This window comes from Oreochromis aureus, linkage group 8 (assembly GCF_013358895.1).
Source record: "Oreochromis aureus strain Israel breed Guangdong linkage group 8, ZZ_aureus, whole genome shotgun sequence".
In the NCBI taxonomy this organism is placed as follows: domain Eukaryota; kingdom Metazoa; phylum Chordata; class Actinopteri; order Cichliformes; family Cichlidae; genus Oreochromis; species Oreochromis aureus.
The window spans coordinates 5,343,085-5,368,423 of record NC_052949.1 but is presented as its reverse complement, the minus strand read 5'-3'; the positions used below and the strand labels follow the sequence as shown (position 1 = coordinate 5,368,423).

Genomic DNA, 25,339 nt, shown 5'->3' with positions numbered 1-25,339 from the left:
GTTCAGTGTCTCAGTCTCCCTAGCTGTCTCTCTGATTGCCCTTCAGTGTATATATAGTCACTGCCTCCCCTTGTCTTTTGTCAGAGTGGCTGCTCCTCCTTCCCCCTGTGCAGTTTCTTCTTTATATTTCAGATGTTAGTTTTCAGTACTTCAGTGACGTACTTAATTTAATATTTCATTTGAACCCAGCTGGACTCAAACTGAATGTTGAGTTTTAGAGTGAAAAAAGCAAAATGAATACACCATACAATGAAAGCTGAAACTCACATTTTAGGATTAAATCTAACACTTAAGGCCAGATAAACTGGACTTTATTGGCTGGTGAAATCTTCCATGGCCCATTCTTTGAAAAAATAAATTTGTTCCCACTGGTACCAATCTCAGAACAATGCTTATAAAAGCAGAGCATGGGTCTTTTTACTCAGTACTGAGGGCTGAAAAACTATTAGGAGACCCTTGGATTTTAAATATATTACAAAATGTAAAATGTTGGCTTTTACAATACTTTGACTAAATTGATTACAACGTGCATTTTTTACCATTAGTCTTAGCAGGGGTGCTTCCAGGACTTTCTCTTTTTAGCTGTACAGGGGGTGGAAATAAGAAAATGAGAAATAAATGTGGTGTAAAAATCTTTTTTGAAAACTTTGAGCAGGATTTTGAGGCTTTTTGTCCATCCTCACATCCTAATACCTAAATCTTTCATGTAATGTGCACATATTTATCACAAATGAGCTCAGTGCACAATATTAAGTTATTTATATTTAGAAGAGATTTTGAAGAGGACATGGTTGTTTTTCCCTTCCTGTAATTACCACCAATAGGTGCACTATTATCACTGTACCCGGCACTTCTGAGCCCTCTTTTCACCACACCCTGAAACTCGAGTCTGCATTTCATATGCAAATAATGGCGTGCTACCACATTAAAATAACATGACCCTGGTAAATGTTACTTTCTGTACAGCCTGTTTGGGGCCTCTCTGTTCAATAGCCTAAAGAACTACTGCCTGCATTAGTTTAGACCTTTGTTTGGTTTTTGTTTTACTTTGTTGAACCAGGATAAAGTTTTCGAGAGAATCTTAAAAACAAGATCATTGAGATAAGCAGCAAGTTTCAGATTGACAAACCCTAAGTGGAGCAACCAGCACTTGTACATACTTTAGAGTTGTTTGTATCAGCTCAACATCAGGCTCAGAAGATATGTGTTGCTTAGAAAATAGATTTTTAATTCATTTATTTATTTTGCCAGGGTACTTCTTAAAATGAGCACTCGCTTTCTCCAATAAGCTCCATTAGCTGAGAACTGCAGTGAATGGAAAAGAACAAGAGACCCATCATGCTGAGGCTCACAGCAGAGCAGACACCAGCAGAGGAGATGGGAAAAGTAAGAGCAGTGCTATCCCTTACTCCTGCATCCAGCTGTTTCACCACAGCCGGATCAATAATCATCCAATCAGGGCAGGAGAGGCAAACTGAGTGAGAAAGGTCACCGTCTAACCTCCGTCTTATGACATCTGCTGTCTTTCTTATGTGTGTGTGTGTGTGTGTGTGTGAGTGTGGGGATGGATATGTGTCTGTTCAGTCATAAACACATAATGTGTACATATTTGAAAGTCCAATCTGTTGACAAAGGGGAAAATAAAGCAGAGGCTGGTGACGACGAGTGGGTGAAAGGACCAGATAGTCAGGTCTCATTCTTCACGCCGCCCTTCCCCTCCCTCTCTTCCTCCCACTTTCGCCACCTCCTCTCTCCTCTTTGTTTTCTGGCTGGTTATTGTCACAGGACTCCTGCTTGAAAACAGGTGTTCTCCCTTCTGTGAGCAGGGGGGATGTGGAGGAGAAAGCTGCAGATTTCTAGCAAGACTAAGAGGTCGAGCAGAAAAAGCATTGTTGTGTAAGTCCACTGGGCCGCAGCAGGCTCACTCTGTGTTTTGTTTTTTTGTTTTAAATTTGAGCTAAATTAGAGTGAAATGTGTACAGGTATGCGGCAGTAGGTACATTTAGAGGGGGATGTGTGTCTGTGCTGTTCAGAAAGGCAGGTAAGGTAAGCGTGACTGGTCTGGTGCTTGTTCTCGGTCAGAAAGCACAGGGCTGCTGGAAAGTGTTAACTTATATATTAGTTACACTGAAAATAACATATTTTCATCTATTCATCAAACAGTTTCTGCTAATCCAGAATTTAGACAGAGTTGGCTTTATTTAACATTGAATTCACTGATGATTTAGACAGTTTTAATCTACTGTGAAGGAAAACTGTAAATAATACTTTTTATTTAAGACCTTAGTCATACAAATCTGGTCTGTAAGTACATTCCAATTATGTAAATTCAGTACTTTTAATTTTAATTTGTGTGACACTGATGTCAAATTCACATAACTCAACGTATAAAATATGATACATTAGGCATTAAGAGGTTGATCTTGTAAAATAGCAGAAATGTTATTAGTCTTGTAATTAAGACTCCAGGCTGTTTACACCCAGGTGACTCGTAAAACTTAATCTGCCTGTTTAATAACAGGTTTCTCTGTCTGCGGGGGTTAAGGAAGTGCACCGCAGGTGATTCACACTTACCTGTTATCAGTTTTGCTACTGATATCTGGACTACAAACTGAAACAGCTGCTAAAGGCTGTTCAGAGCAGAGAGTAACATCAGGGCTGATAAAATTCAGCAGAAGAAAAACTTTTACGTCTGTAAAAAGTTTTTATCTTGGCCCTGTTTACAGCTGGTTTTCAAGTGCATCTGTGGTTATCAGATCAAGTGCACAGTGTTAAATGCAAGTGAAAAAATCCACTAAGAAACATGGCGATCTGATACCTGAAACCACTTGCTGAGCCGGTCCCAGCAAATTGCACTTTGCTACTCATAAGTGACAGATAAGCCACTCAGTCGTTCCTCGGTTTATTGCTGTACTCTGATTTTTTCCTCAAGCTACAATCATTTGTATCTGCAGCTGTTCAGTCTGAAACCAGAGCTCCCAAACATATTTTCTCTCTGAGCATTATAGCGCTCTAAAGACTGTCTTAAGATGCTTTTAGGAAACTGATGCCTGATGTATAATCGACGTGTTTTGTGAGGCTGAATCGCAGCAGACAGAGAGAAGAAATGTCTGCTGTAGCTGTGTGTGTAGTTTTAATGCTGTTGGTTCTGTTTTTATATCTCCTCATCTGCCTGCATCTGTTCTATTTACAGCTCTGAGTATCTGTATTGTTACTTGTTTTAACTGTTCTCTGAACTCTGTTAATCTAACTGGTTGTCAGGGGAAAATGTGCGAGAGAGAGAGAGAGAGAGAGAGAGGGAAGGAAAGGTAACCCAAGAAAGAATCTGTCTCAGGAAACTGTGTACAGAGATGAGGATGCTGTGGTTCATCTTTAACTGCTCGATCTATTTCTGATCACTGTTCAGTTTTAACAGCAACAAAAAATGAACATTTTGGCTATTTATACACTTGGACTCTGTGTTTGCTAATGAACAACAATAGAGGAATACTGCAACAGTCATCAGAGGAAATCTAACAGTGATGCATTCAAAATGTAAAAAAATAATGAAATAAATACTTATGGGGGAACTTACTGCAACCTTCATGTCTTTAGTCTCAGGATTGCTGTTTTAGAATTGATAAATTGTTGTGCATTCATGTCAACTTTGAAAGAGCACAAATTTGGTTTTAGCAGGTATTTGGATTGATTTTAAAATTCAAACGGGTAGGTTTGTGCATCTTTACTGGACACAGATGTCTTTGTCTGAACCCCGTGATTTTAAAGCAGGAGTAAGTAATGCTAAACCAGCAGATAGACATAAATGTTAAGAGACTTTCAAGAAATGGACGATTAAAAAAATCCTTAAAATTTCCTTATTAGCATTAAAAGAAGATGCCAATAGATAAATATCTCTGCAAACGTTAGCCAGGTGAGATAAGACCAGTAATTGCAGGTTTTGCCTTATTTTAAATTTGCAGCTTATTGTTATGCATCTTATCAGATCTATTGTCTAAAGGCTTTCTGACACTCCAGGCAACGTTTTCCTCCAGAGGCTGTCTTTGTTATTAACCTACAGGTCATCTTAGCATCCGAAATATCCACACTGATCTCCATCAGCTGTTCAACTGCTGCTGAAGGCAGTGCTGCAGTCTGTTAGTGTTATTTCAGTGCATCACGCTTTGGCTTCCTGAAGGAACTGGTGATCAAATAATGGAGCAGAATATGTTTTTCTAAATGCTACATCGTTGGTATGATTAAAATCATTCATCATTAGTTAAAGCCTGATATCAACAACACCCACGAAGAAGAAAGCATGTGTTGTCTGCACATTTAAAGCTTGGGAGTTTTTATTCCCGCGTGCTATCGAGCTTCATTGTTGTGCAGAAACTATTAAAAACACATCAGTGTTGCACTGGGTGACATGTTTCTTCATTATCATGAACACATACACTGGTTCATAATGGTTCAATCTCACAAACACACCATCCTGCTGCCTGAAAAACTCACTAGAGTACCATGTGTACATTAATGCGATGCAGATAATAGTCTCCAACAAAAGCTCCATTTCTTCTTGTTTGAGAAACATTTGCTGAAACCTGCGGAGAGCAGCTGTTTTAGGACGATAATACGCTCTCTTTTTTTCTCTAGAAAATGAAATTATATATTTGTGGGTTGTTTTTAAAGGCTTGCATCTTCAGTAGGAACCATTGTCAGCTTGAAGAGGCTATTCTTTCTTTTTGTCAATGTGGGATTTATTGACAATAAAAGAAACATCCTAATATGTATACATATGTTCGCCACTTTGATGCATACTGACTGAAAGTCTGACTCTGAAAGAGGCAACATTAACATTTTTAATCATTTTTTATTGGGGTAATACTTTAATACTCACTGTCTTAATATCAGTAACATTGCATTGCACTGGGAGGATGTTTCCATAGTAACATTGGCATTTCGGTTTGTGACTTGACTCTTAAGCCCTGCACACATACACTGTAATTGTCGCTTCATAGCTGGTTGGTGGCTGATGGCCATGCCAGGTGTGCAGTTGTCTAGATAACTGTCTAACGTCTTCAACGACTCAGGTCCCCTTCACTAATATCAGTCACTTCAGTCCTCCACTCTAAGGTTGAGAATATCGGGAACTGCCCACTTTGCCTCTGTAAAGAGTTATTTCTCTTGTTGTCACTAGAAGTTTACAGTAGTTTCTTCAGTGGAGTCACCACCGTAGTGTCTTTATAGTGTTTTATTGCATATTTGTTAATCGAGACGCAGGCAAGCTGAATTGAAAAGCTGTATGGGTGCATCACCAAAACAGAGAAACAGAAATGTGGTTAAAAGGTCAAATTCAGTGGCTTAGACTGACAGAGGTGAGGCCTAGCAGACAGCTATAGGCTCCGGTTACCTGACTCAGCATCAACTCACTCAAGCACAAACCCCCCGAAAAAATATAGTTTTGGAACTAAATACAAGCTGAAATTGTGAGTTAAATAATGTCACCCCATGGAATTACACGAAGGTGAAACTGCTGGTGAGTGGTTGTTGGAGGTTGCTGGCTGTTGCTACTGTACATGAGATCAGTTGCAAAAAGGCTGCTGCATCAAATATCTCCTTGTTATTGCTTTGGTTGCTACTGACCGGAAGGCGAGACTGCTCACCTGCAAAATAAAAGCTGTGCCTTATCTCAGAAAGCAACGTGCTGCAAAAGATGCCAGTTTTACTTTGAGGATGAATTCATTCTTTATCTCTTTTTTGTTGCACTTTTTTTTAGTTGGAGACAAGTTGGTGTCTTCCATACAAACTGCAGGGGACAGTGGCAACCAGTTGCAACTCTAAAGTGGCTTTTGGGGCAGAACCTCTTGGCAACTAATCTCACCTACTGACAGCAAACAACCTCTCACAACCACTCACCAACTGGTTGGGGGGACACACATTTTTTCCTAGCAGCTGCTTACCACCAGGGGACTGACTGGTCTTTAGGCCAGTGTGGATGAGGTTACCAACGGTTGCCCGGCAGTTGCCAACTGGTTGCTAAGTATCTGACTGGGGCTTTAGCTATAGAGACCAAAACCTTTTTTTGCAGCAGGCTATAAACATGTTTATTTGGCTGTAAAGTTGGGAGAGTCTATGGAGACTGACTAGTTTTTGGAGCAGAGTTTTTGGATGTTTTCCATGAACTAAAAGAAGCTTTTTTTGTGTGTTTTCAGATGATTCTCATAGTTTTTAGTTTCGTTTATTTAGTTATTAGGATCGAAAAAATTTATTTGTTTATTTAGTTATTAGGATAGAAAAATTCCCAACCCATAAAATAATTGGAAGATAAGTCAAAGAGTTTAAGAATGTTGTAAGTGTCAGTCAGTCTCTGTTTTCTGTCACATTTCCAACTTGAGACTTTGTAATTAAACCAGACCAGCGTGAGTCCTGTGAAACTGAAAATAAACATTCCTCTTACACGATTAGCTCCAGGCAGCTGCAGCATTTTATATTTCTTGCACAGAAGTCGAGCAAATGATGCAATTACAGTGATTGAGTGGTTTGTGCGTTACTTGCCAAGTTCCCACAATAACAAGTTCTGTAATTTTAACATTTCCCTGTCTCTGTCATCCTAACAGCCGCTCTTCTCTTTTCTTCCAGGGCTGAAAAAACAGAAGTGCTGAGTGAAGATCTGCTGCAGGTACTAATGAGTCTTCATCGAATCTGTGTGTTTGTGCGAATGCTTTTCCTCTTTGGCTCGATGCTCGCTGCTGCTCACAAGAAAAGTCTCACAAGAAAAATCATTAGTGGAGCAAAATATTCAGCATGCATGACATTTTTTAAAGATATTTGGGTTTTTTTTTAATGGCTTTCTGAACTGCCTTCGGGCAACATTAACGAACGCTGAAATTGAACCTCTTTGCGAGACAAAAAGCGAAACGTCCTCGCTGATTGATTTGGGGTGCGACATTGTAATTGATCAGATTAATGATGCTCTGAGTGGCAGACACATCGCTTCCACTCAGCTGGTTTAATAATGAAATGAGACGCATTGAAGCCCAACAGGTAATGGTGCGGCGTCATTCACACCAACTGAGAATGATGCTGTTTTAGTGGGGGGAAAGCTCTGATGGAAAGATGGAGTTTCTATTTTTAAATCTAACTCTGTTCTGGGTTGAGGTTTGAGTGCATGTCTGTAACTGAAGCTGACACAAGCTGTGCATTAGTGGAAGGAGCTCACAGTGTGTGCATGGTTCTCGCTGAGGCCTGTGCCCTGACTTTTCTGTCTTCCTTTCCTTCTGTGTGTGTTTCAGGTGGAGAAACGTCTGGAGCTGGTGAAGCAGGTTTCCCACAGCACACACAAGAAGCTCACTGCCTGTCTGCAGGGCCAGCAGGGTGTGGACGTGGACAAGAAGTCTGTCAGGTCGCCCTCGGTGAGAGAAAATAAACAATACAAATCTGATGAAACCTTTTCTGTCATCAGTTCACTGCTGTTTTAGCTGTACCAGTGGGTTTTGTACTGATCAAGGTACAAATTACATTATGTATAACCATAGACTGTACCAAAAAAATATGTATTAGTATTTTGGTCATGTTAAGTTGGAGCCATATTTATGATGGGGTAGGTTTACACATTTGCCTAACGAATAAATGTCCAATCCTCAGAGGAGACATAAATCCCTTTGGGGTTACAACAGGAAGGGCATCCGACTCTTCCGCCAAAGCAAACATGGAGCTATTGGCAGCAGCGAGCTGAAGTACCTTTCTTTCTTTCTTTATGACCGGGCGGAGTGCTTATTTATCAGCTAAATCTATCGTTGTTAGCAAGCTGCATTGCATAAACTCTAAGGAGCTTGAAAAGAAAAACAAGAACGTTTTGTTGAAGAAAGTGGTTTTTCTTAAAGGGTGGGAATCTTTTTATAACTCATCCAAAAGTCCAAAAATGACAGGAATAAGAAGAAACTTGAAGAAGTCCAGTCATGTTTCTTCCCAATCTCCTTAGATTACCATGAGCTGAATGACTGAGAACAGACACATCCACGGTCTAAGTTACGTACATGTACTGGAATTTTGAAGCATAAACTTCTTGAATGGTCTGTACCTCACAGCGAGCTATAATATTAGACATATAATTCCATAAAATGTTTGGAAAGTCACCAACACCTCAAACGCTATGGAGAGGTCCAGTTAGTGACTCAACTATGTCAATCAAAGCAGCCACACACCTAAATCCAGTACCCAGGTGGATGAGTTATAAAAAGATTCACCCCCCACCTCCAATCTCTGCTGTGGAGAGAAACAAACAAAAGGTGTAAATGTGTTTATTTTAGTAACTCAGTCACAGTCTCAGCAGATCAGCTCATTGCTCATTTGACACCTTTCTACATATCCTACTGACTAATCTCACACAGGGGAGCTTCTTTAGGCAGCTTTAGTCTGCATAGAGTTAATGGTCATCTGCAGGCCACTTTGCAACCCACTTCCACCTTCTACCTAGCTCATCGTTTCATGCTGGTTAATTCAATGGCACATCTGCTGTCATTCATGCCTGCTCTCTTCTCTGTTGTGGTCTTGCTGCTGGTCTCTCTGCCTCTGGCTTTACATGTATGTATATGAAGGGGCAGAGAGGTCGTAAGAATTTGGGTATCAGTGACCAATGACAGCAAAGAACACTGTTGACGGGCATATGACAAGTTGGTAAATGCGTTAGAGGGTTACCTAGGCAACCAGGGGTCTGGAATGTCCACTAGTGACCAATGGTTAGTAACACATGAAAAGCAAATCGGGTCCTGTGTGGACGCTCAAATTAATTGAATAAATTGATCAATAGTTGTTACACTGCAGTGAAGTTTATGTGGTTAAATCTTTGTATACAAAGTAAAATGTTCCAGGATTGGTGTAAACAGCAGACTTATCTGCCTTTTGGACATGTTTTATGCTTTATTTCTACAGTCAGAACATGCTGCTGCTCTTCATTTGTTTTATTGATTTTTTTAAAAACATTGCATGCTCATCAATAGCAGTCACAATTTAATATTTATTGTTATATTTTAATGGAATAGAATGAATATGAATTATTTTCTACCCATCCAGTTTTTCTTCATTGTGCTCTCAGTAATTTAATATCAACTCAGACTGAAAGTTTTCCTAATGACAAATTAAATTTTAAGACTTTCAGAGAGGACAGAAGGACATTGACAGGTGATTAGCAACAATATTGGAAAGCATGTTTCAGAATATGAAGAGAATATCGAGGGAACAGTTTACCCTGCCCGGGATAGGGTTACCGGGGCCCCGCCCTGGAGCCAGGCCCGGGGAGGGTGCCCGAGGGCGAGCGTCTGGTGGCCGGGCCTTAGTCCATGGGGCCCGGCCGGGCACAGCCCGAAGAGGAGACATGGGCCCATCCTCCCGCAGGCCCACCACCCGCAGGAGGCGCCATAGGGGTCGGGTGCATTGTGTGCTGGGCGGCGGCCAGGAGCGGAGGCCCTGGTGGACTGATCCCCGGCTGCCAAGACTGGCAATAGGGACATGGAATGTCACCTCTCTGGTGGGGAAGGAGCCTGAGTTAGTGCGTGAGGTTGAGAGGTACCGGCTAGATATAGTCGGGCTCACCTCTACGCATGGCTTGGGCTCTGGAACCAGTCTCCTGGAGAGGGGCTGGAGTCTGTCTCACTCTGGAGTTGCCCCTGGTGAGAGGCGGCGGGCTGGGGTGGGTATTCTAATATCCCTCGGCTTGCTGCTGGTACGTTGGGGTTTTTCGGTGGATGAGAGGGTTTGTTCCCCGCGCCTTAGGGTCGGGGAACGGGTCCTGACTGTCATCTGCGCTTATGCGCCGAGTGGCAGTTCAGAGTACCCAGCCTTCTTAGAGTCCCTTGGGGGGGTGCTGGAAGGTGCCCCATCTGGAGACTCTGTTGTCCTGCTGGGAGACTTCAATGCTCACGTGGGTAACAACAGCAAGACCTGGAGGGGCGTGATTGGGAGGAACGGCCTCCCTGATCTGAACCCAGTGGTGTTTTGTTATTGGACTTCTGTGCAAATCACAGTTTGGCCATAACGAACACCTTGTTCGAACATAAGAGTGTCCATAAGTGCACGTGGCACCAGGATGCTCTAGGCCGCAGGTCGATGATCGATTTTGTAATCGTATCACCAGACCTGCGACCATATGTTCATGACACTCGGGTAAAGAGAGGGGCTGAGCTGTCAACTGATCACCACCTGGTGGTGAGTTGGATCAGGTGGCGGGGAGGACGCTGGACAGACCCGGTGCACCTAAGCGTGTAGTGAGGGTGTGCTGGGAGCGTCTAGCAGAGGCCCCAGTCCGTGAGATCTTCAACGCACACCTCCGGCAGAGCTTCAACAGCATTCCGAGGGAGACTGGGGACATTGAGTCCGAATGGACCATGTTCAGCGTCTCCATTGCCGAAGCTGCTGCAGTGAGCTGCGGCCGCAAGGTGGTTGGTGCCTGCCGTGGTGGTAACCCCGAACCAAATGGTGGACACCAGAGGTGAAGGAGCCACCAAGCTGAAGAAGGAGTCCTATCGGGCTTGGTTAGCCTGTGGGACTCGGAAGCAGCCGACAGGTACCGACAGGCCAAGCGGAATGCGGCTCGGGCAGTGGCTGAAGCAAAACTCGGGTGTGGGAGGAGTTTGAGAGGCCATGGAAAAAGACTTTCGGAGTGCCTCAAGAGATTCTGGCAAACCGTCAGGCGTCTCAGGAGGGGAAAGCGGTGCTCTACCTGCACTGTGTATAGTGCTGGCGGAGCGCTGCTGACGTCGACTGAGAAAATTGTCAGGCGGTGGAAGGAATACTTGAGGACCTCCTTAATCCCACTGACACGTCTTCCGAGGAGGAAGCAGAGTCTGGGGATGAGGGAATGACCCGCCAATTTCCGGGCGAGGTCACTGAGGCAGTTAAACAACTCCTTGGTGGCAGAGCCCTGGTGTTGATGAGGTCCGCCCGAGTTCCTGAAGGCTCTGGACGTTGTAGGGCTGTCCTGGTTGACACGCCTCTACAATGTTGCGTGGAGATCAGGGCAGTACCCTGGACTGGCAGACCGGGTGGTGGTCCCCATCTTTAAGAAGGGAGACCGGAGGGTGTGTTCCAACTACAGGGGATCACACTCCTCAGCCTCCTGGGAAAGTCTATGCCAGGGTGCTGGAAAGGAGAGTTCGTCCGCTAGTCGAACCTCGGATACAGGAGGAACAATGCGGTTTTTCGTCCTGGTCGCGGAACACTGGACCAGCTCTTTATCCTCTCAAGGATACTCGAGGGTGCATGGGAGTTTGCCCAACCAGTCTACATGTGTTTTGTGGACTTGGAGAAGGCATTCGACCGTGTCCCTCGGGTGTCCTGTGGGAGGTGTTGCGGGAGTATGGGGTGTCTGGCCCATTGCTACGGGCCATTCGATCCCTATACAACCGTTGCAAGAGTTTGGTTCGCATTGCCGGCAATAAGTCGGACTCGTTCCCGGTGGGTGATGGGCTCCGCCAGGGCTGCCCTTTGTCACCGGTTCTGTTCATAATTTTTATGGACAGGATTTCTAGGTGCAGCCAAGTGGCGGAGGGCTTTCGCCGGTGGCCTCAGAATCTCATCTCTGCTTTTTGCGGATGATGTGGTTCTGTTGGCTTCATCAGGTGAAGGCCTCCAGCTCGCACTGGAAGCAGTTCGCAGCCGAGTGTGAAGCAGCGGGAATGAGGATCAGCACCTCCAAATCTGAGGCCATGGTTCTCAGCCGGGAAAAGGGTGGAGTGCCCACTCCGGGTCGGGATGAGTTCCTGCCCCAAGTGGAGGAGTTCAAGTATCTCGGGGTCTTGTTCGCGAGTGATGGGAGAAGGGAGCCGGAGATCGACAGACGGATTGGTGCTGCGGCTGCAGTGATGCGGACGCTGCACCGGTCCGTCGTGGTGAAGAGGGAGCTGAGTGTAAAAGCGAAGCTCTCAATTTACCGGTCGATCTACGTCCCTACCCTCACCTATGGCCACGAGCTGTGGGTAGTGACCGAAAGAACGAGATCGCGGATACAAGCGGCAGAAATGAGCTTCCTCCGAATTGTGGCTGGCCTCTCCCTTAGAGATAGGGTGAGAAGTTCGGCCATCCAGGAGGGGCTCAGAGTAGAGCCGCTGCTCCTCCACATCGAAAGGAGCCAGTTGAGGTGGTTCGGGCATCTGACAAGGATGCCTCCTGGGCGCCTCCTGGGTGAGGTGTTCCGGGCATGTCCCACCGGGAGGAGGCCCCGGGGCAGACCCAGGACACGCTGGAGAGATTATATCTCTCGGCTGGCCTGGGAATGCCTTGGTGTTCCCCCGGATAAGCTGGAGGAGGTGGCTGGGGAGAGGGAGGTCTGGGCTTCTCTGCTTAGGCTGCTGCCCCCGCGACCCGGCCTCGGATAAAGCGGATGAAGATGGATGGATGGATGTTTCAGCCTCCAGTAAATGTTTAAAAGAAATCACAGAGGAACTATTTTCCTGCAAACCAAGAGTCTGAGTGACAAAATATTCAAGTGCTGCACAATAATGTGCCATTTGTGTTGTAGAAAGTTAATCTTTTTAATCCTTCAGTGGATTAAAAATGTTTTCATCCTAAAGCTTAGAGGCGCCTGAGATGAAGATGTTTTAAGATGGAACTCGTGAGAAGGCCAAGGAAAAAAAAGAGGAAAAAAAAGCTTTTTAAAATTAATTAATTAAAAATAAAATGAATGTTTGCAAAAGTGATGGACCGATGTGACATGAGCATGTGTTTTAACTTCAGTTACTTATAATAAAGATAATTTGTTATCTTCGTATGCTTTTATGGTGTTTTCTCTGTGTTTGGGGTTTTATTTATGAACTGCAGCTGATTCATCGACTGTTTGTGTTTCTGTGCAGAAAAAGCTTCCGCTTGCAACACTAGCACAATGTATGGTGGAGGGGGCAGCTGTGCTCGGGGACGAGTCTCTGCTAGGGTAAACACACACACACACACACACACACACACACACATAGTAATTTACATTATTGCTGATAATCGATGAGATTGGAAACATTTTCTTTGGAAAGGCGCTGATGCAGAGAGGAAAGTTTTTATGACCCAGAACTGATTTGCTTTTCACATCCTGAGTATAATAATAATATCTGTAATGATATATAATGACTTTCTTTAGAAGTCACCTCGTTGGTGCAAAAATAGTATTTTACGCCTGTCAGACGGCTTCAACTAAAGAAATGGGAAGAGTATGTGCTTTTGCAACAAGCTTAAAGATAAAATTTAAAATTGGTTCTTTGCTAAGCTGTTTATTATGTGCAGACACATCACTGGTTTAGTGTCTGAGTTGCATTTTTATTGCTTGATTGAGTCATGAGTCACTTTAAGTGACTTAAAACAATAATTTGAAAATGGTTAGGTACAAGAACTGGACTGAGCATGAGTGAAAATGCAGCCAGTGTCTAACTACAGATATTTTAGAAGCAAACTATAAAGAAATGATGGGTGACACAAGACTTTTTCACAGTACTGCGCTTCACCTTAGTTATCATTGTTACAGCGATTTAAGAGAAACCTCAATATTACAAACCAGGAAGAGAGCCGTAACTACGTAACGACCTGACTGACCTGCGTACGTTGCACTCTGTGACTCCGCTGTGATGTTTCCTGTTGCAGAAAGATGCTGAAGCTCTGCGGCGACACGCAGGAAAAGCTCGCTCAGGAGCTCATCTTGTTCGAGCTCACCATCGAGAGGGACGTGACCGAACCCTTGTACGAGCTCGCAGAGGTACAGAAACAATGCCGTGTGACTAACTGTTTAATAAATGCGCTCCAGTCACATTAACAGCAGTAACAGCAAGCATCTGATTAGAAAAGGAGCCCAAAATGGGTCCTGGTAAGAAAAAGTGCAAATATAATTGTGATATGATTATAGAGTATCTGAAATTCAACAGGGCAGAAAAACATTATAAAAATTGGGGTTTTTTTCTTTCTTTTTTTAATCGAAAAATAGAAAAGAAGGAAAGGGGGCGACAAGTAATTCACATGAGGTACGAGCTGTTTCAACATGACAGGACTGTTGTGTTGTTTTGCTCATTAAGGTGCCCTGTATCTATGAATAAAATACTTTGAAGTGATAAAAAGTTAGAAACTGATAGCAAGAAGATTGGAGCTTCCTGCCTCCAGTCCCCAAACACGGGACTTCTCTGATGAACTCTACTTCTTGCTCCGCAAGTTAGCTAGTAAGCTAATCTCCATGAGACTGAGAAAGTGCTGCCCAGACTGATTCTGCCGCTACAGGTGCAAAGCCTCTCACAATACTGAGGCTGTTTGTTGTCCTCTTTCACACTAACACAGCAGACTGAAGGAAAATCTCTGCTCTGTCCTCTCAGGTGGAAATCCCAAATATCCAGAAACAAAGGAAACATTTAGCGAAGCTGGTCCTGGACATGGATTCTGCACGCACACGGTGAGTGTCTTTCTCTGTGTGTGTGAGTGTGTGTGTTTGTTTGTGTGTGTGAGAGAGAGGCTTGGCTGTTATCGGAGAAACTCCATCAGCTGTGAATGGACTGGCTGTGCAGCTTCCCACTGAATGTCACTGGGATTTTGTTGCACACCGTGACGCTGCCGTCTGTCTCACACCGCAGACTGCTGCCCGTGTGTGAAAACCTCACTTTAAACCAGATCAGTGCGGGCCTTCATACTGATGTCTGTAGCTGTTAAACTCGTGCTTCAAATACCACAGACCACTGGCTGATTGCTCCTCACACTTCCTGCTAAACAGATTGTGTAACAGTGTGAAGGTGTTTAATGCAATAGGCGGCTCAAACACTGAAATGAAACCTTTACTTCCTGAGCTGCTGTAAAAGCTGACTTTTATTTTGAGGGTGCTGTTTATTATTTTTGACTAGAACTAAATGTTAATGGACAAAATTGGATAGAAAAAAGGATTTCTAAGCCTGAGTTTATGACTGTGTTGACATGAGGAGTGCTTTATATCAGATTATAAAATTAGAGGATGGATGTAGCTTCCTGCAGTCTTTCTAATAGTCAGCAGGGGGCGACTCCCCTGGTTACAAAAAGACATTTGTTGTATAGAAGTCTATCTGAAAGCAACCATAGACTCCCTTGATCTGTGACCTCAGGAATTGTTTTCCTGATTAGTTTATGGATTTAAATAATTCCTTTGTTTACAGTCCAATGAGATACTAAAGCAACTTCTCCTTTAAAAACTTGGCAAACTCATTAAAATTTAAAAAAAGATAAAATATCTGCCAATTTATCTCATATAGTGTAAATTGTTGAAGATGAGGCTGTGATTGTGAGCTTTATCAGCTGCAGTGAGGTAGTCCAAACATGATGGGCTCATTAAGTGCTCGTATGTCTCTGGGCTTTAAAGGCTCTGTAGTGTTCGCGAGGAGGGGTTGAGATAGGCTGTGGGATGCATGTGTGGGGTTCACACAGATACTGGTGGCTTTGCTGAGGCGGCGTGTGTTGTAAATGTCCTCCATGTACTTCGATGATCTTCTGAGCTCTTGATGCATTTTGACACTACTGTGATATCTTAATAAGTACAACATTATTTTCAGTTTCTTAGTGTCCAGAAAGGCAGTAAAGCAAGGTATGTCTACGATATGAGCATGGACTGTCCCACGGTTTCTTGCTCGTGATGTCCGGTTTCAAAAAGCTAAGGTGGCAGCTGTTCAAGGCTTCGCAAACGTGGCCTCTCAAACCAGTCGATTGCATCCACCTTTTATACAGTTGGTGGTGTGCATTAATAACTCACCACACAATCCGTTAAAATGTATATTTTACTCTGCAGAGGACTGGCCTGGTGTCTCACAGCTGCACTGGCTTTGTGACTTTGAGGGTTTTATGCAGTTATTCTTAACTTCAGTTAACTTTTAATGGCGTCTAGCTGATGCAGAATAAAGTCAGTAGTGCCTATTCCCGTTTCTTTTTCATAAGTGAAACATGCAATTGCCACAGTTTCTTTCAGCTGATTCACTGCCATTTTGAGCAGTGACATGCAGAAATGTTGTTTTCCTTACTGCAGTCCAGCCAGCCAGTTTTTTAGTGACCCAAATCTAAAGCAATTTTTCCCATTATGCTGCTGTGTGCTGAGCTCCTCTGGCAGTTCTACATATTATCTACACTGACAGACAGATGGATGGAGGGGGAAGAGGAGAGTCTGAGAGCAATACTTAAAAGACAAAACAGCTTAAGCTGAATAAATGAGGTTATATAGAAAGACAAGTGTTAGTATTTTGTCAGCCACAAACTTAATCCATTGCCTTCAACAGTTTGATTTGTTTATGTGAGTCACTTTGTTAAAGTAGCTGTCAGGTCTCGCTGTCAACGCTTTTCTCACTCGGGAACAAAAGTCTAGATCTGCTAAAGGCAAAGAAAAATGCCTTCTAACAGTTTAACATGCTGCCCTAAAAAAATCCTGACTACTTTTGTGACTCAAATTCACTTCTTACTGAAACCTACCTTCTGCTCACAGGTACTCTCAGTCTACCAAGTCTTCGGGACTGTCCAGCAACCTGCAGCCAACAGGAGCCAAGGCCGACCACCTCAGGGAAGAGATGGAGGAGGCAGCCAACCGCATGGAGATCTGTCGAGTCAGTGATCACTTTTTATCCCAATAAACTAACTAACATAACGCCAGTCATAGTTACAGCACGACAGAGACATTTTTTTTTCTTTTATCTATCTATCTATCTATCTATCTATCTATCTAGGCTTTTGTTATATGTATCAAGTAGATTGTTTTCATCTTTTTGTTGTTGCTGTTTTTGTAAACTGAACCTACAAACAGCCCATTCTTGCTTCCAAGAGTGTTAAAGCTTCCACATCCCGCATGTGTATATACATCCTTTTAACGGACCATTTGACCTGTTATGTATACAATATACAGGAAACAAGGAAACCATGTGTAATTACTACAATAAGCAATGGCACGCTTCATTATATTCATCCTAGTAAGCCATGATATGTCATGTCTCATAGACAACAAAGGCAAAGTTTTGTGAAATTTGTCATTTATGAAATTACAAACCAAAATAGAGTTTTGGGGCTTTTTTGGCTCAGCACAGTTTGCCGCTTTACCTGATTGGTATTCTAACGCTGCACAAATGTGTCTTACTGAATCCAAGATGAGGTGAGAACAGACAAACTTTCCACTTTCAGCAGAAGAATATAGAAGAAAATGTTTTCAAACTTTGAGCAAATAGAAGAAAGAGGAGAGATTTTCTTTACCTGACTTGTGCACATACAGACTCCAAGCACTCCTGCAAAATACGAGCACAAATTAGTGTGAAATTCTGGGTTTAGGTATTCCAAAAAATGTGAGACTACTTTGATTATATTAATAATTATTTTAGACACTTTTTGAAGCATATATTTTGATTTGTATCACAGTGTATCTAACGGTATTAATAATGGCTCTATCTCTGCTACATTAATCGAGTTACCATGCTTTCTAAGGACTCTTTAATGTGACAGTATATCAAATGATAATAATAATATTACACCTGCTCTAAACAGACAAAAGTTTGAATTACAAAAACACATTTTTTTAGACTGTTACGTGCCTTGTGTCTCTTTTTGTTTTTCATGCGTTCTATGCTTCAAAATGTGTTTTCATTCTTCAGGATCAGTTATCAGCAGACATGTACAGTTTTGTGGCCAAAGAAATTGACTATGCAAGCTACTTCCAGACAGTAAGTGCACTCACGTCTCTTCAGACAGCCGCATGACTAAAACAGACAAAAAAAAAAGAAACACACCCTACAGATTTTCTTTTTCTGTCCGTGTCTGTCTAGCTGATAGAAGTCCAGGCAGAGTACCACAGGAAGTCATTAGAGCTGCTTCAGAGTGTTCTGCCTCAGATCAAAGCTCATCAGGGTGAGTCTCAGACCAACATGCTGCAGTCTTATTTTGTTATTCTTTCTCTCTAACTGCTTACTTTGCCTCTGCTACAGTCCATATTACAGCGATTATGGGTAAACACAATGTGTTGAGCTGTACAAATGAAAGTGGTGCTTGTTTATCCATTCACGTGCTTTTATCACCCGTTTACCTACATTGTGTTTTCTGTTTTGACGCTGCTGAGAATTTTTTATAACATTAACTGAACTTATTTGCCTGATGGAAGTTGTAGTGTCACCACATTCACTTCACATATACCACTAAACATCAAAAGTTCTAATTCTTATAAATTGTTACATTTAATTGTTAATTGTTACATTTCTGATGATACACTGCACAGTATTTTGCTTTAATAGAAACCAAAATGTCCAATCTGTAGCAGAAACATGATTTGATGATATGCATGTGTTTCCTTTCACAATAAAAGCCCTAGACATAGAGACAAAAAAACTAACAAAAAGCCAAAACTAGACAAAAGTCAGTCAGTTGGGATAAAGAGGGAAAATTTTCCTGCTGTCACTTTGATTTGCACCAAAGCAGCTGAAATGGGTCCACAGTGGTTTATTCTTCCTAAGTGGACAGATTAATGTCCCTGAAGTGTAACTGGCTTTGTGTTGTAATGCGATGATGAAGTGTTCCCTAACTTATTTTGAGTAGAGTAGTTTCTGTGCTGTTAAATGTGCTCCACAAAACACAGAACAGATAAGAAATAAGTCAACTACATGTTAGTAGGTGCTAAACATACACAGCCGTGTCTGAAAAAGTTGAAATGACCAAATCAGAGAGACTCAAAGGTAAATTAAGATAAATAAGTCTGGTTTTAAATGACTCAATGGAGGGAAAAGAACTCAAGTAACAACATATCAAGTGCAGTTTAATAACTTAAAATAGTACTTTGTCAGTTTGTCATTTTACCAGTAAAAAAATGCAAAAAATGTCAAATAACTGTTGTCTCTATGGCATCCACAGTATAACTCTATAATAGTAGAGTTGGAAACTATTGCATATAGTGAGTAAAAAACACATTTTCAAAGTCAGTCTCTTTGTTTCGGCATCGCTTTGCAGTCTGAAAAAAAATTATTTGATAAACTCTGAATCGCTGCAGTCATAAGATCATAAAAGCAGAGCTGCTGCAGAGTGATCTGGGCATTTGTGTGTGTATAACTCTAAGTGTGTGTGTGTGTGTGTGTGTGTGTGTGTGTGTGTGTGTGTGTGTGTGTGTGTGTGTGTGTGTGTGTGTGTGTGTTTTCACAGAGACCTGGGTGGAGAAACCGTGTTACGGGAAGCCATTAGAGGAGCACTTAGCGCTCAGCGGGAGAGATATTGCCTTTCCCATCGAGGCCTGTGTGACCATGCTGCTGGAGTGTGGCATGCAGGAGGAGGTAAACAAACCGGCTGCTTTTCACACGACACACAAGAAACACATTTATGGGTGTGAAATGTTGCAGAGGTCACCACAGAGATGAAGTCAGTCCTAATTACTGGAGGGAAATCTAATCGGGGCCAAGCCTGAAACGCATAATCAGCTGGAACATTAAACTAATGCTCACACATTAATACATCCATAGGTATAATTGAGTAATGTCATATGTCTGAAATGGGTTCAGTGGTTACAGGATCGGCTTTTTGCAGACTTTGTGGTGCTGTTGGCTTTATGAAACCGAACATGAAGCAGCTGGAACGAGCGTTAACGCCTCCAAGTCCAAGTATACGGTTCTCTCAGCTGGAAAATGATGTAGCACCCACTCCAAGTGCTGCTGCACCAAGTGGATCTCAGTGTCTTGTGAGGGAGAGTGGAGCAGGAGACTGACAGATGGATTAGTGCAGCAGAAATCATATCCATCTGCTGTTATGAACAAAGAGCTGAGCATGAAAGCAAAACTGTGGATTTACTGGTCAATATCCATTCCTATTCTCATCTATGACCATAAACTGTGGGTGGGTGACTCAAAAAAACAAGAGAAACTGCAGAGGCTGGCTTTGTAAGGATGCTAAGGATGTCTGGGCTCTCACTTGGGCAGGACTCACACATGCCAGATGATTATGTCTATCTAACTAGCAACAATAGCTGCCTCAAGGTGTTTGTTATAGTACGGTAAATAGAGTATTACAGAGAGAATCCCAACGATCAAATTATCCCCTCATGAGCAGCACTTAGCAAAAGTGGGGAGGAAGAACCCACTTTTAACTGGAAGAGACCTCCAGCAGTACCAGGCTCATGGAGGGTTAAATATGTGCTGTGACCTGCTGGATGGTGAGGGTGAAAGAAAAGAGAGAAAAGTGAGCATAAAGTGATACAGACAATCACTCACTCACAAGACAAACTAACTGAGCCATGCAGTTTACTATATTTGTTCCTGTACAGTGAGGTGATTACGTATCACTTCCATCAGTTCTTCCTTCATTTTGATGGCAAACTGCACAAGCAACCACATCACTTTCTGAATATGACGTGATTGAAACTTGATTGAAAAGTTTAAATTTTCAGTAAAACTACTAGAAACAAAGTGAAAACATGACTCAAAAATTCTACAGATAACCCATTAATGACATATCAGGTATTAGGGGTAAAGCCTGTGTGTACACATACATTTCAAACCTGCCTTAGAGATTAGGGTGAGGAGCATTGAAAGGAACCAGTGGAGATGATTCAGGTAACTTCCTAATATGCCTCCTGGACACCTTCTCGACAAGGTCTTTCAAACATGTCTAAGCTTCAGAAGACCTTGCAGCAGGTCCAGCACAAGGTTTGGTTGTGTAGCAGCCAGGATGTGGACCCAAATGCAGGACTCACAAATCCAGAAATGAACTCAAAACACATCTTTAATCCTGGTAATTTATAATACAGGGAAAACCAAATCACATGCAGAGCAGGAAATTCAAAACATGCAAAAACTCCGTGAACACAAGGCAAGGAGACACGCAACCATCAGAGAGGGTAACAATAAATACACACCAGGTAATTAGGGAGATGGGAAATACCAGGGAGCACAGCTGCAATAAATCAGGTAAACTAGACAGGAAATAAAAACTAAATAGCAATGCACCAGACAAAGCCTACCAAAAATAAAACAGGAAATACCTAAACAGAGGAACAGACGAATACTCAACAATACATGAGGAACAGCAGGGAGGCAGAGTAAACTGAATGGAGGACTAGCATAGATATAAAAGTAACTGGAACAAAGAGACAAAGCAGAAAAACACAACAACTTAGAAACAACATGAAGATACAGAACAGAATGTAGAAGTCCAAAACTCAAAACTATGGGTCAACCACCCCGGACCAGGGCTTTAGGGTGTTTTAGGAGGGCGTCAGTATCAAATGGAGGAACCCTTTACTGCTCAGAGTGCTGCCCTGCGACTCAGATAAGAAGTAGAGCATAGAAGGATGGATGAAATGGGACACACTGAACAAAAAGTCCCTTTAATTCTGAATGCTGGACTTTTAATTTAGCATTTTACACTCTTCTACTACTTAAAGAATCGGGCATTTACAACACATAATAAATTCAGCCTGTGTAATTCTCCTGCTGTTGGAGTTAAGTGACCTTGGCTTCATTTCTATCTCTCAGGGTTTGTTCAGAATCGCTCCCTCGGCCTCCAAACTCAAAAAGCTGAAGGCGTCTCTGGACTGCGGGGTTTTAGACGTTCAAGAATACTCCGCAGACCCACACGCCATCGCAGGTGAGCTATCAACAACACTGCCACATACCTGGACCTCCTCCCTGCCTCCTGGTTTTACATCATCTGTTCCCATGACAACTGATCATCCATTGAAATTTGCCTCACAGGGGTAGATTTGTGAGTTGGCCCCCGTTGGCTTGTTGGAGTCTAGTTTCTGTACATTTCTGTTATTTTCCTTATGCTGAGCTACCCTCCTGTTGTCAATGAATGAATACAATCATAATCAGGCTGCCCGCATCAAAGAAACATTTTTAATCCCTTCTGCTGCCTGTCTTTGTTTCTCCTGCTGCTGTCTGCAGTAAATTTCCTCTTAAAGGTTATTTTGAAAGCCTTACGCTGGTGTGACACAGGAACTTCAGGCTCAATTAGGATTCACTTTGCTTCTGTGGTCACTGCTCGCGTGTCTGCAGACAAAGCAAAGTGTTTTTCTTCCCCTTTCAATAAACTATCCAAGAAATGCCCAGTGATAAATTCCAAATATAACTGGGATTAGTGTCAGACAGATTCTTCATCTTCTGCAGAAGATGCAACAAAAAAAAGGTTGTTTTTTTTCTTCACGTCTTTTTGTTGCTGTCACGTATTCGCTTTTAAATCTGCACTGTGACGAACTACAAAAGATAGAAAAGCTTTCAAGCTTTTATGATGCTGTTATTGATCTTTTTTTTTTTTTTTTTTCTGCAGCAGCATATTGCTGTCGTCAGATGAAAACCATACATCTCCAAATGAAAAGCTTTTTACAAGCTGTGGAAAATATTTTTATCTTAAAACAATGCATTTTTCTTAAAATTATCACACCGACTGTTTTTCTATCGAAAAATAAAACTTAATGGTAAGCATCCTTTCAGCACAGAGAGGTGTCTCACTAGTAATTTTTCTTTTATTTCTAAAATGACGAGGCTCTCAGTTATAATCATCTGCAGCATTTGTAGTGAATTATTTGTCAGTGTGTTTCAAAAAACATTTGTTTTATGTTCAGTGGCTTCTTTGGTTTTCTTTGCTGAGGAAACTGCCGTGCTCTGTGGATGTGGATGATTTGGGTTGTTTTTTTGCAACAGAATATTGTAGCAAAATGCAGTTTTTTATTTTGATTTATTTTATATTTTTTTATATAAGCCAGATCATTTAAGTCCTGTGTTTGTTTGTTTGTTTGTCTGTTTTTGGTCGCCTAGCTGTCGTACTACTGTTGGAAAAATGTGTCTTAATTGTTTCATGACCAAACTATTTAATTTTGGCTTCATAAACAAACTGAAAACCTCTCTGATGCACAGTGAAGATTTTAATTTATCAGCTGAATATGAAAGTCAGAAGAAAAAAAAAAAAAAAAAAAAGAGTCATTTTCAACTAGTGCAGAATAATGCAGCATTAAATCTCAATTTAACTCACAGCTCACCGGAACATGTGGAGAAAATGTCCTATTCTGCGCTGTATTCCCCTTTAATGGTCCCATATTAAACTGGGTCAGCTCCACCAGCAAATTTAATTCTTCCCACTGTGGAGGAGGAGGTGGAAACCCTGGTTCAAAGTAACTGCAGGCATTTATTTTGCACCATCAGTGCACCACCTATATGTAGACGCATATGTGTACACAGCTGTTTGTCGTCCATCCCGCTGGGGAATGGAAGCAGCAGACCAAAGAGAGAAGACGACACGTCGCAGTGAAGCCCGGTCAGCTGTGTCCTTCCTCATCAGTAAAGGAAAACTCAGTTCTCGAAGCTCGATGTGGATTTGTTTAGTTCAACAGGATAGCTGCGTAGAGCAGTGGGACTCATTTCTGAGCACTTGATGGGACAAACTGTGCACAGACAGACTTTTCACGGGCACATAAACTTTTTCTAGTCATGAAAACAATCATTTGATTTTGATTTTCTGTTCTGAATAAACATACTTGTGTTTGTAATTATGGAAAATCCCACTGGCTTTTTGTCATGGGGACCAGAGTAATGGAGACTGCTGGCAAGGAAGGCCTTTCAGCCTGGAATTTGAATATATACATCACATAATATGTGCTCTTATTTAAAGTGATTTAATCTGAAATCTTACTGAAAATAGCAGATAGGAGACGGTTTTCACTGCTGAATATTACAATTTCTCTGTAAAGCCTCGTTTAAACATTTGAAGTGTGATCACAAGCAGGTTTTAGTGATGGAGGCAACGTAAAGCAGATTTAATGCCATTGCGCAGTGAGCTGCAGGAAATTTGCTCTCATGCAGTACATACGATCAGATCTGGGCTCGGCTGGATCACTCCACGCTGAAGCGCTAGTCATGGAGCAGATGGTTGCTTCAAAACGTTTATCATCTTTGTTTCTGTTTCTTTGTTTGGTGGTTTTTTTTATTTTTTTGATAAACTTTTTTTTATTCCTTTCTTCATTTCCTTCTTTGCCTGTTTGCTGTCTTCTTTCCTTGCTTCCTTTTACTTTCTTTCCCGCTTTTCCTCTTTGCTTACTTCTCTATTTTCTTGTTTTGTTTCCATCTTTCTCCCTTTCTTTCTTTCCTTCTACATTTGCTTCTTCATATCAAATTATCTGCTACTCTGAATATATTCAGAGCATATAGCTCCATTACATATTCATTGTATGTGCTGAAATGCACAGGTGCAGACATGTATTTACCATGGTTCTTGCCGTGCTCTCTCCAGGTGCTTTGAAGTCCTACCTGCGCGAGCTCCCTGAACCATTAATGACCTTTGAACTCTACAATGACTGGATCCAAGCCTCAAAGTGTGTATCATCTCAGACATTGCCATCTTCATGTTAAAGACATTTCTTCTTCTACTGTTGTTTTCAAACCAATCGTTCATGTCATCCTGCAGCATTCAAGATGAAGACAAGCGCCTGCAGGCTCTGTTCAATGCGTGTGAGAAACTCCCTTCAGCCAACAACACCAACTTTAAGTGAGTCAGCGTTTCCATGTTTCACTCCTCTCCTGGTTATTTCTTTTTTTCATATATGGGCCAGATAATCTGGTTAACCAGCTGAAACATCCCAGTTAGACTCATTTTGGGTTTTTTAACTGCATATCGAGGGAGTCAGTTCTATTTTCTGCCTTACCTCGTTATATAACTGCATATAAGACTGGCTGGCTCTGCCTATAAAGAGGAGTTCATTTAACTGAAGGAAACCACCAAAGACATGACAAAGTGACCTGATGGTCAGAAATAACTGGTCCAAAATGTTCATATCATTGAGTCCCCAGTCTGGCACCTGTATGTTTGCTGACTGTCCCTGAATTTCAGTGTTTCTGTTGCATCTCTAGTGTGTAAAATAGTTCAAAGAAAAATCTTTAGAAAAACTTAAATCAAAATGGCTTTGCAAAATAAGCCAACGCCAACAACTGCAGTTCCTCTAATGGCCACTTGAGGCAAATGCCAAAAGGCAGGCAGTCCCCACAGACTCCCATGTTAAAATGCCCAACTTTAAAGCAGGAATAAACATGTTTACAACCAGCTGTGGTCTCAGGGCACAGTTTCCCCCAGTTATAAAAACTGTATGAAGGCAGCTGAGTAGTTTTAATTGGTGAGGAGTTGTTGCCAGTTGTTTTCTCCTTAGCCTCATGCCTGCTAATTAGTCAATGAACTGGACTTTTACAGAGGGTTTGTGCCTTTTTTTAACATTTTAATGAAATTATCTGACAAACTGTTTGACTTGCTGTGAAGAATAGACCATCCAAGACGTTTGTGATTCACATTTAGTTACTGAAATTCCAGTATATGTATGTGATTTAGGCTAAGTAGCAGGTATGTGTGTTTATGTGTCGCACATATTTATGTAGATTTTATGAGTATGATTGCAGTTTGCAAAACA

General features: G+C 42.1%; 1 protein-coding gene and 1 long non-coding RNA gene across 8 annotated transcripts in view; one reads left to right on the top strand and one right to left on the bottom strand.

Moving 5' to 3' along the window:
* Window positions 1-25,339, top strand: part of LOC116335608 (rho GTPase-activating protein 44-like) — a 104,549-nt gene that overhangs the window by 57,064 nt on the left and 22,146 nt on the right. Inside the window, exons 1-13 of one of the 3 annotated variants that reach the window (XM_039616636.1) lie at window positions 1,795-1,896; window positions 6,616-6,655; window positions 7,269-7,388; window positions 12,822-12,898; window positions 13,594-13,705; window positions 14,310-14,386; window positions 16,424-16,541; window positions 17,574-17,642; window positions 17,745-17,826; window positions 19,105-19,232; window positions 21,426-21,537; window positions 24,175-24,256; window positions 24,349-24,429. In XM_039616636.1, coding sequence (XP_039472570.1) covers window positions 1,832-1,896; window positions 6,616-6,655; window positions 7,269-7,388; window positions 12,822-12,898; window positions 13,594-13,705; window positions 14,310-14,386; window positions 16,424-16,541; window positions 17,574-17,642; window positions 17,745-17,826; window positions 19,105-19,232; window positions 21,426-21,537; window positions 24,175-24,256; window positions 24,349-24,429 — 1,163 coding nt within the window. In that variant the 5' untranslated portion in view covers window positions 1,795-1,831. Of the gene's footprint in view, window positions 1-1,794; window positions 1,897-6,615; window positions 6,656-7,268; window positions 7,389-9,136; window positions 9,157-12,821; window positions 12,899-13,593; window positions 13,706-14,309; window positions 14,387-16,423; window positions 16,542-17,573; window positions 17,643-17,744; window positions 17,827-19,104; window positions 19,233-21,425; window positions 21,538-24,174; window positions 24,257-24,348; window positions 24,430-25,339 lie in introns of those variants that run through there. The other 2 variants (XM_039616637.1, XM_039616638.1) reach the window with 2 other exon arrangements.
* LOC120441457 overlaps window positions 1-25,339 on the bottom strand; it is a 31,289-nt gene that overhangs the window by 4,151 nt on the left and 1,799 nt on the right. For all 5 annotated transcript variants that reach the window (XR_005614114.1, XR_005614113.1, XR_005614115.1 and 2 more), the window contains 2 exons: window positions 17,179-17,210; window positions 16,411-16,534 (listed from right to left, as the gene is read on the bottom strand). This is a non-coding gene — a long non-coding RNA (uncharacterized LOC120441457). The remainder of the gene's footprint in view (window positions 1-16,410; window positions 16,535-17,178; window positions 17,211-25,339) is intronic.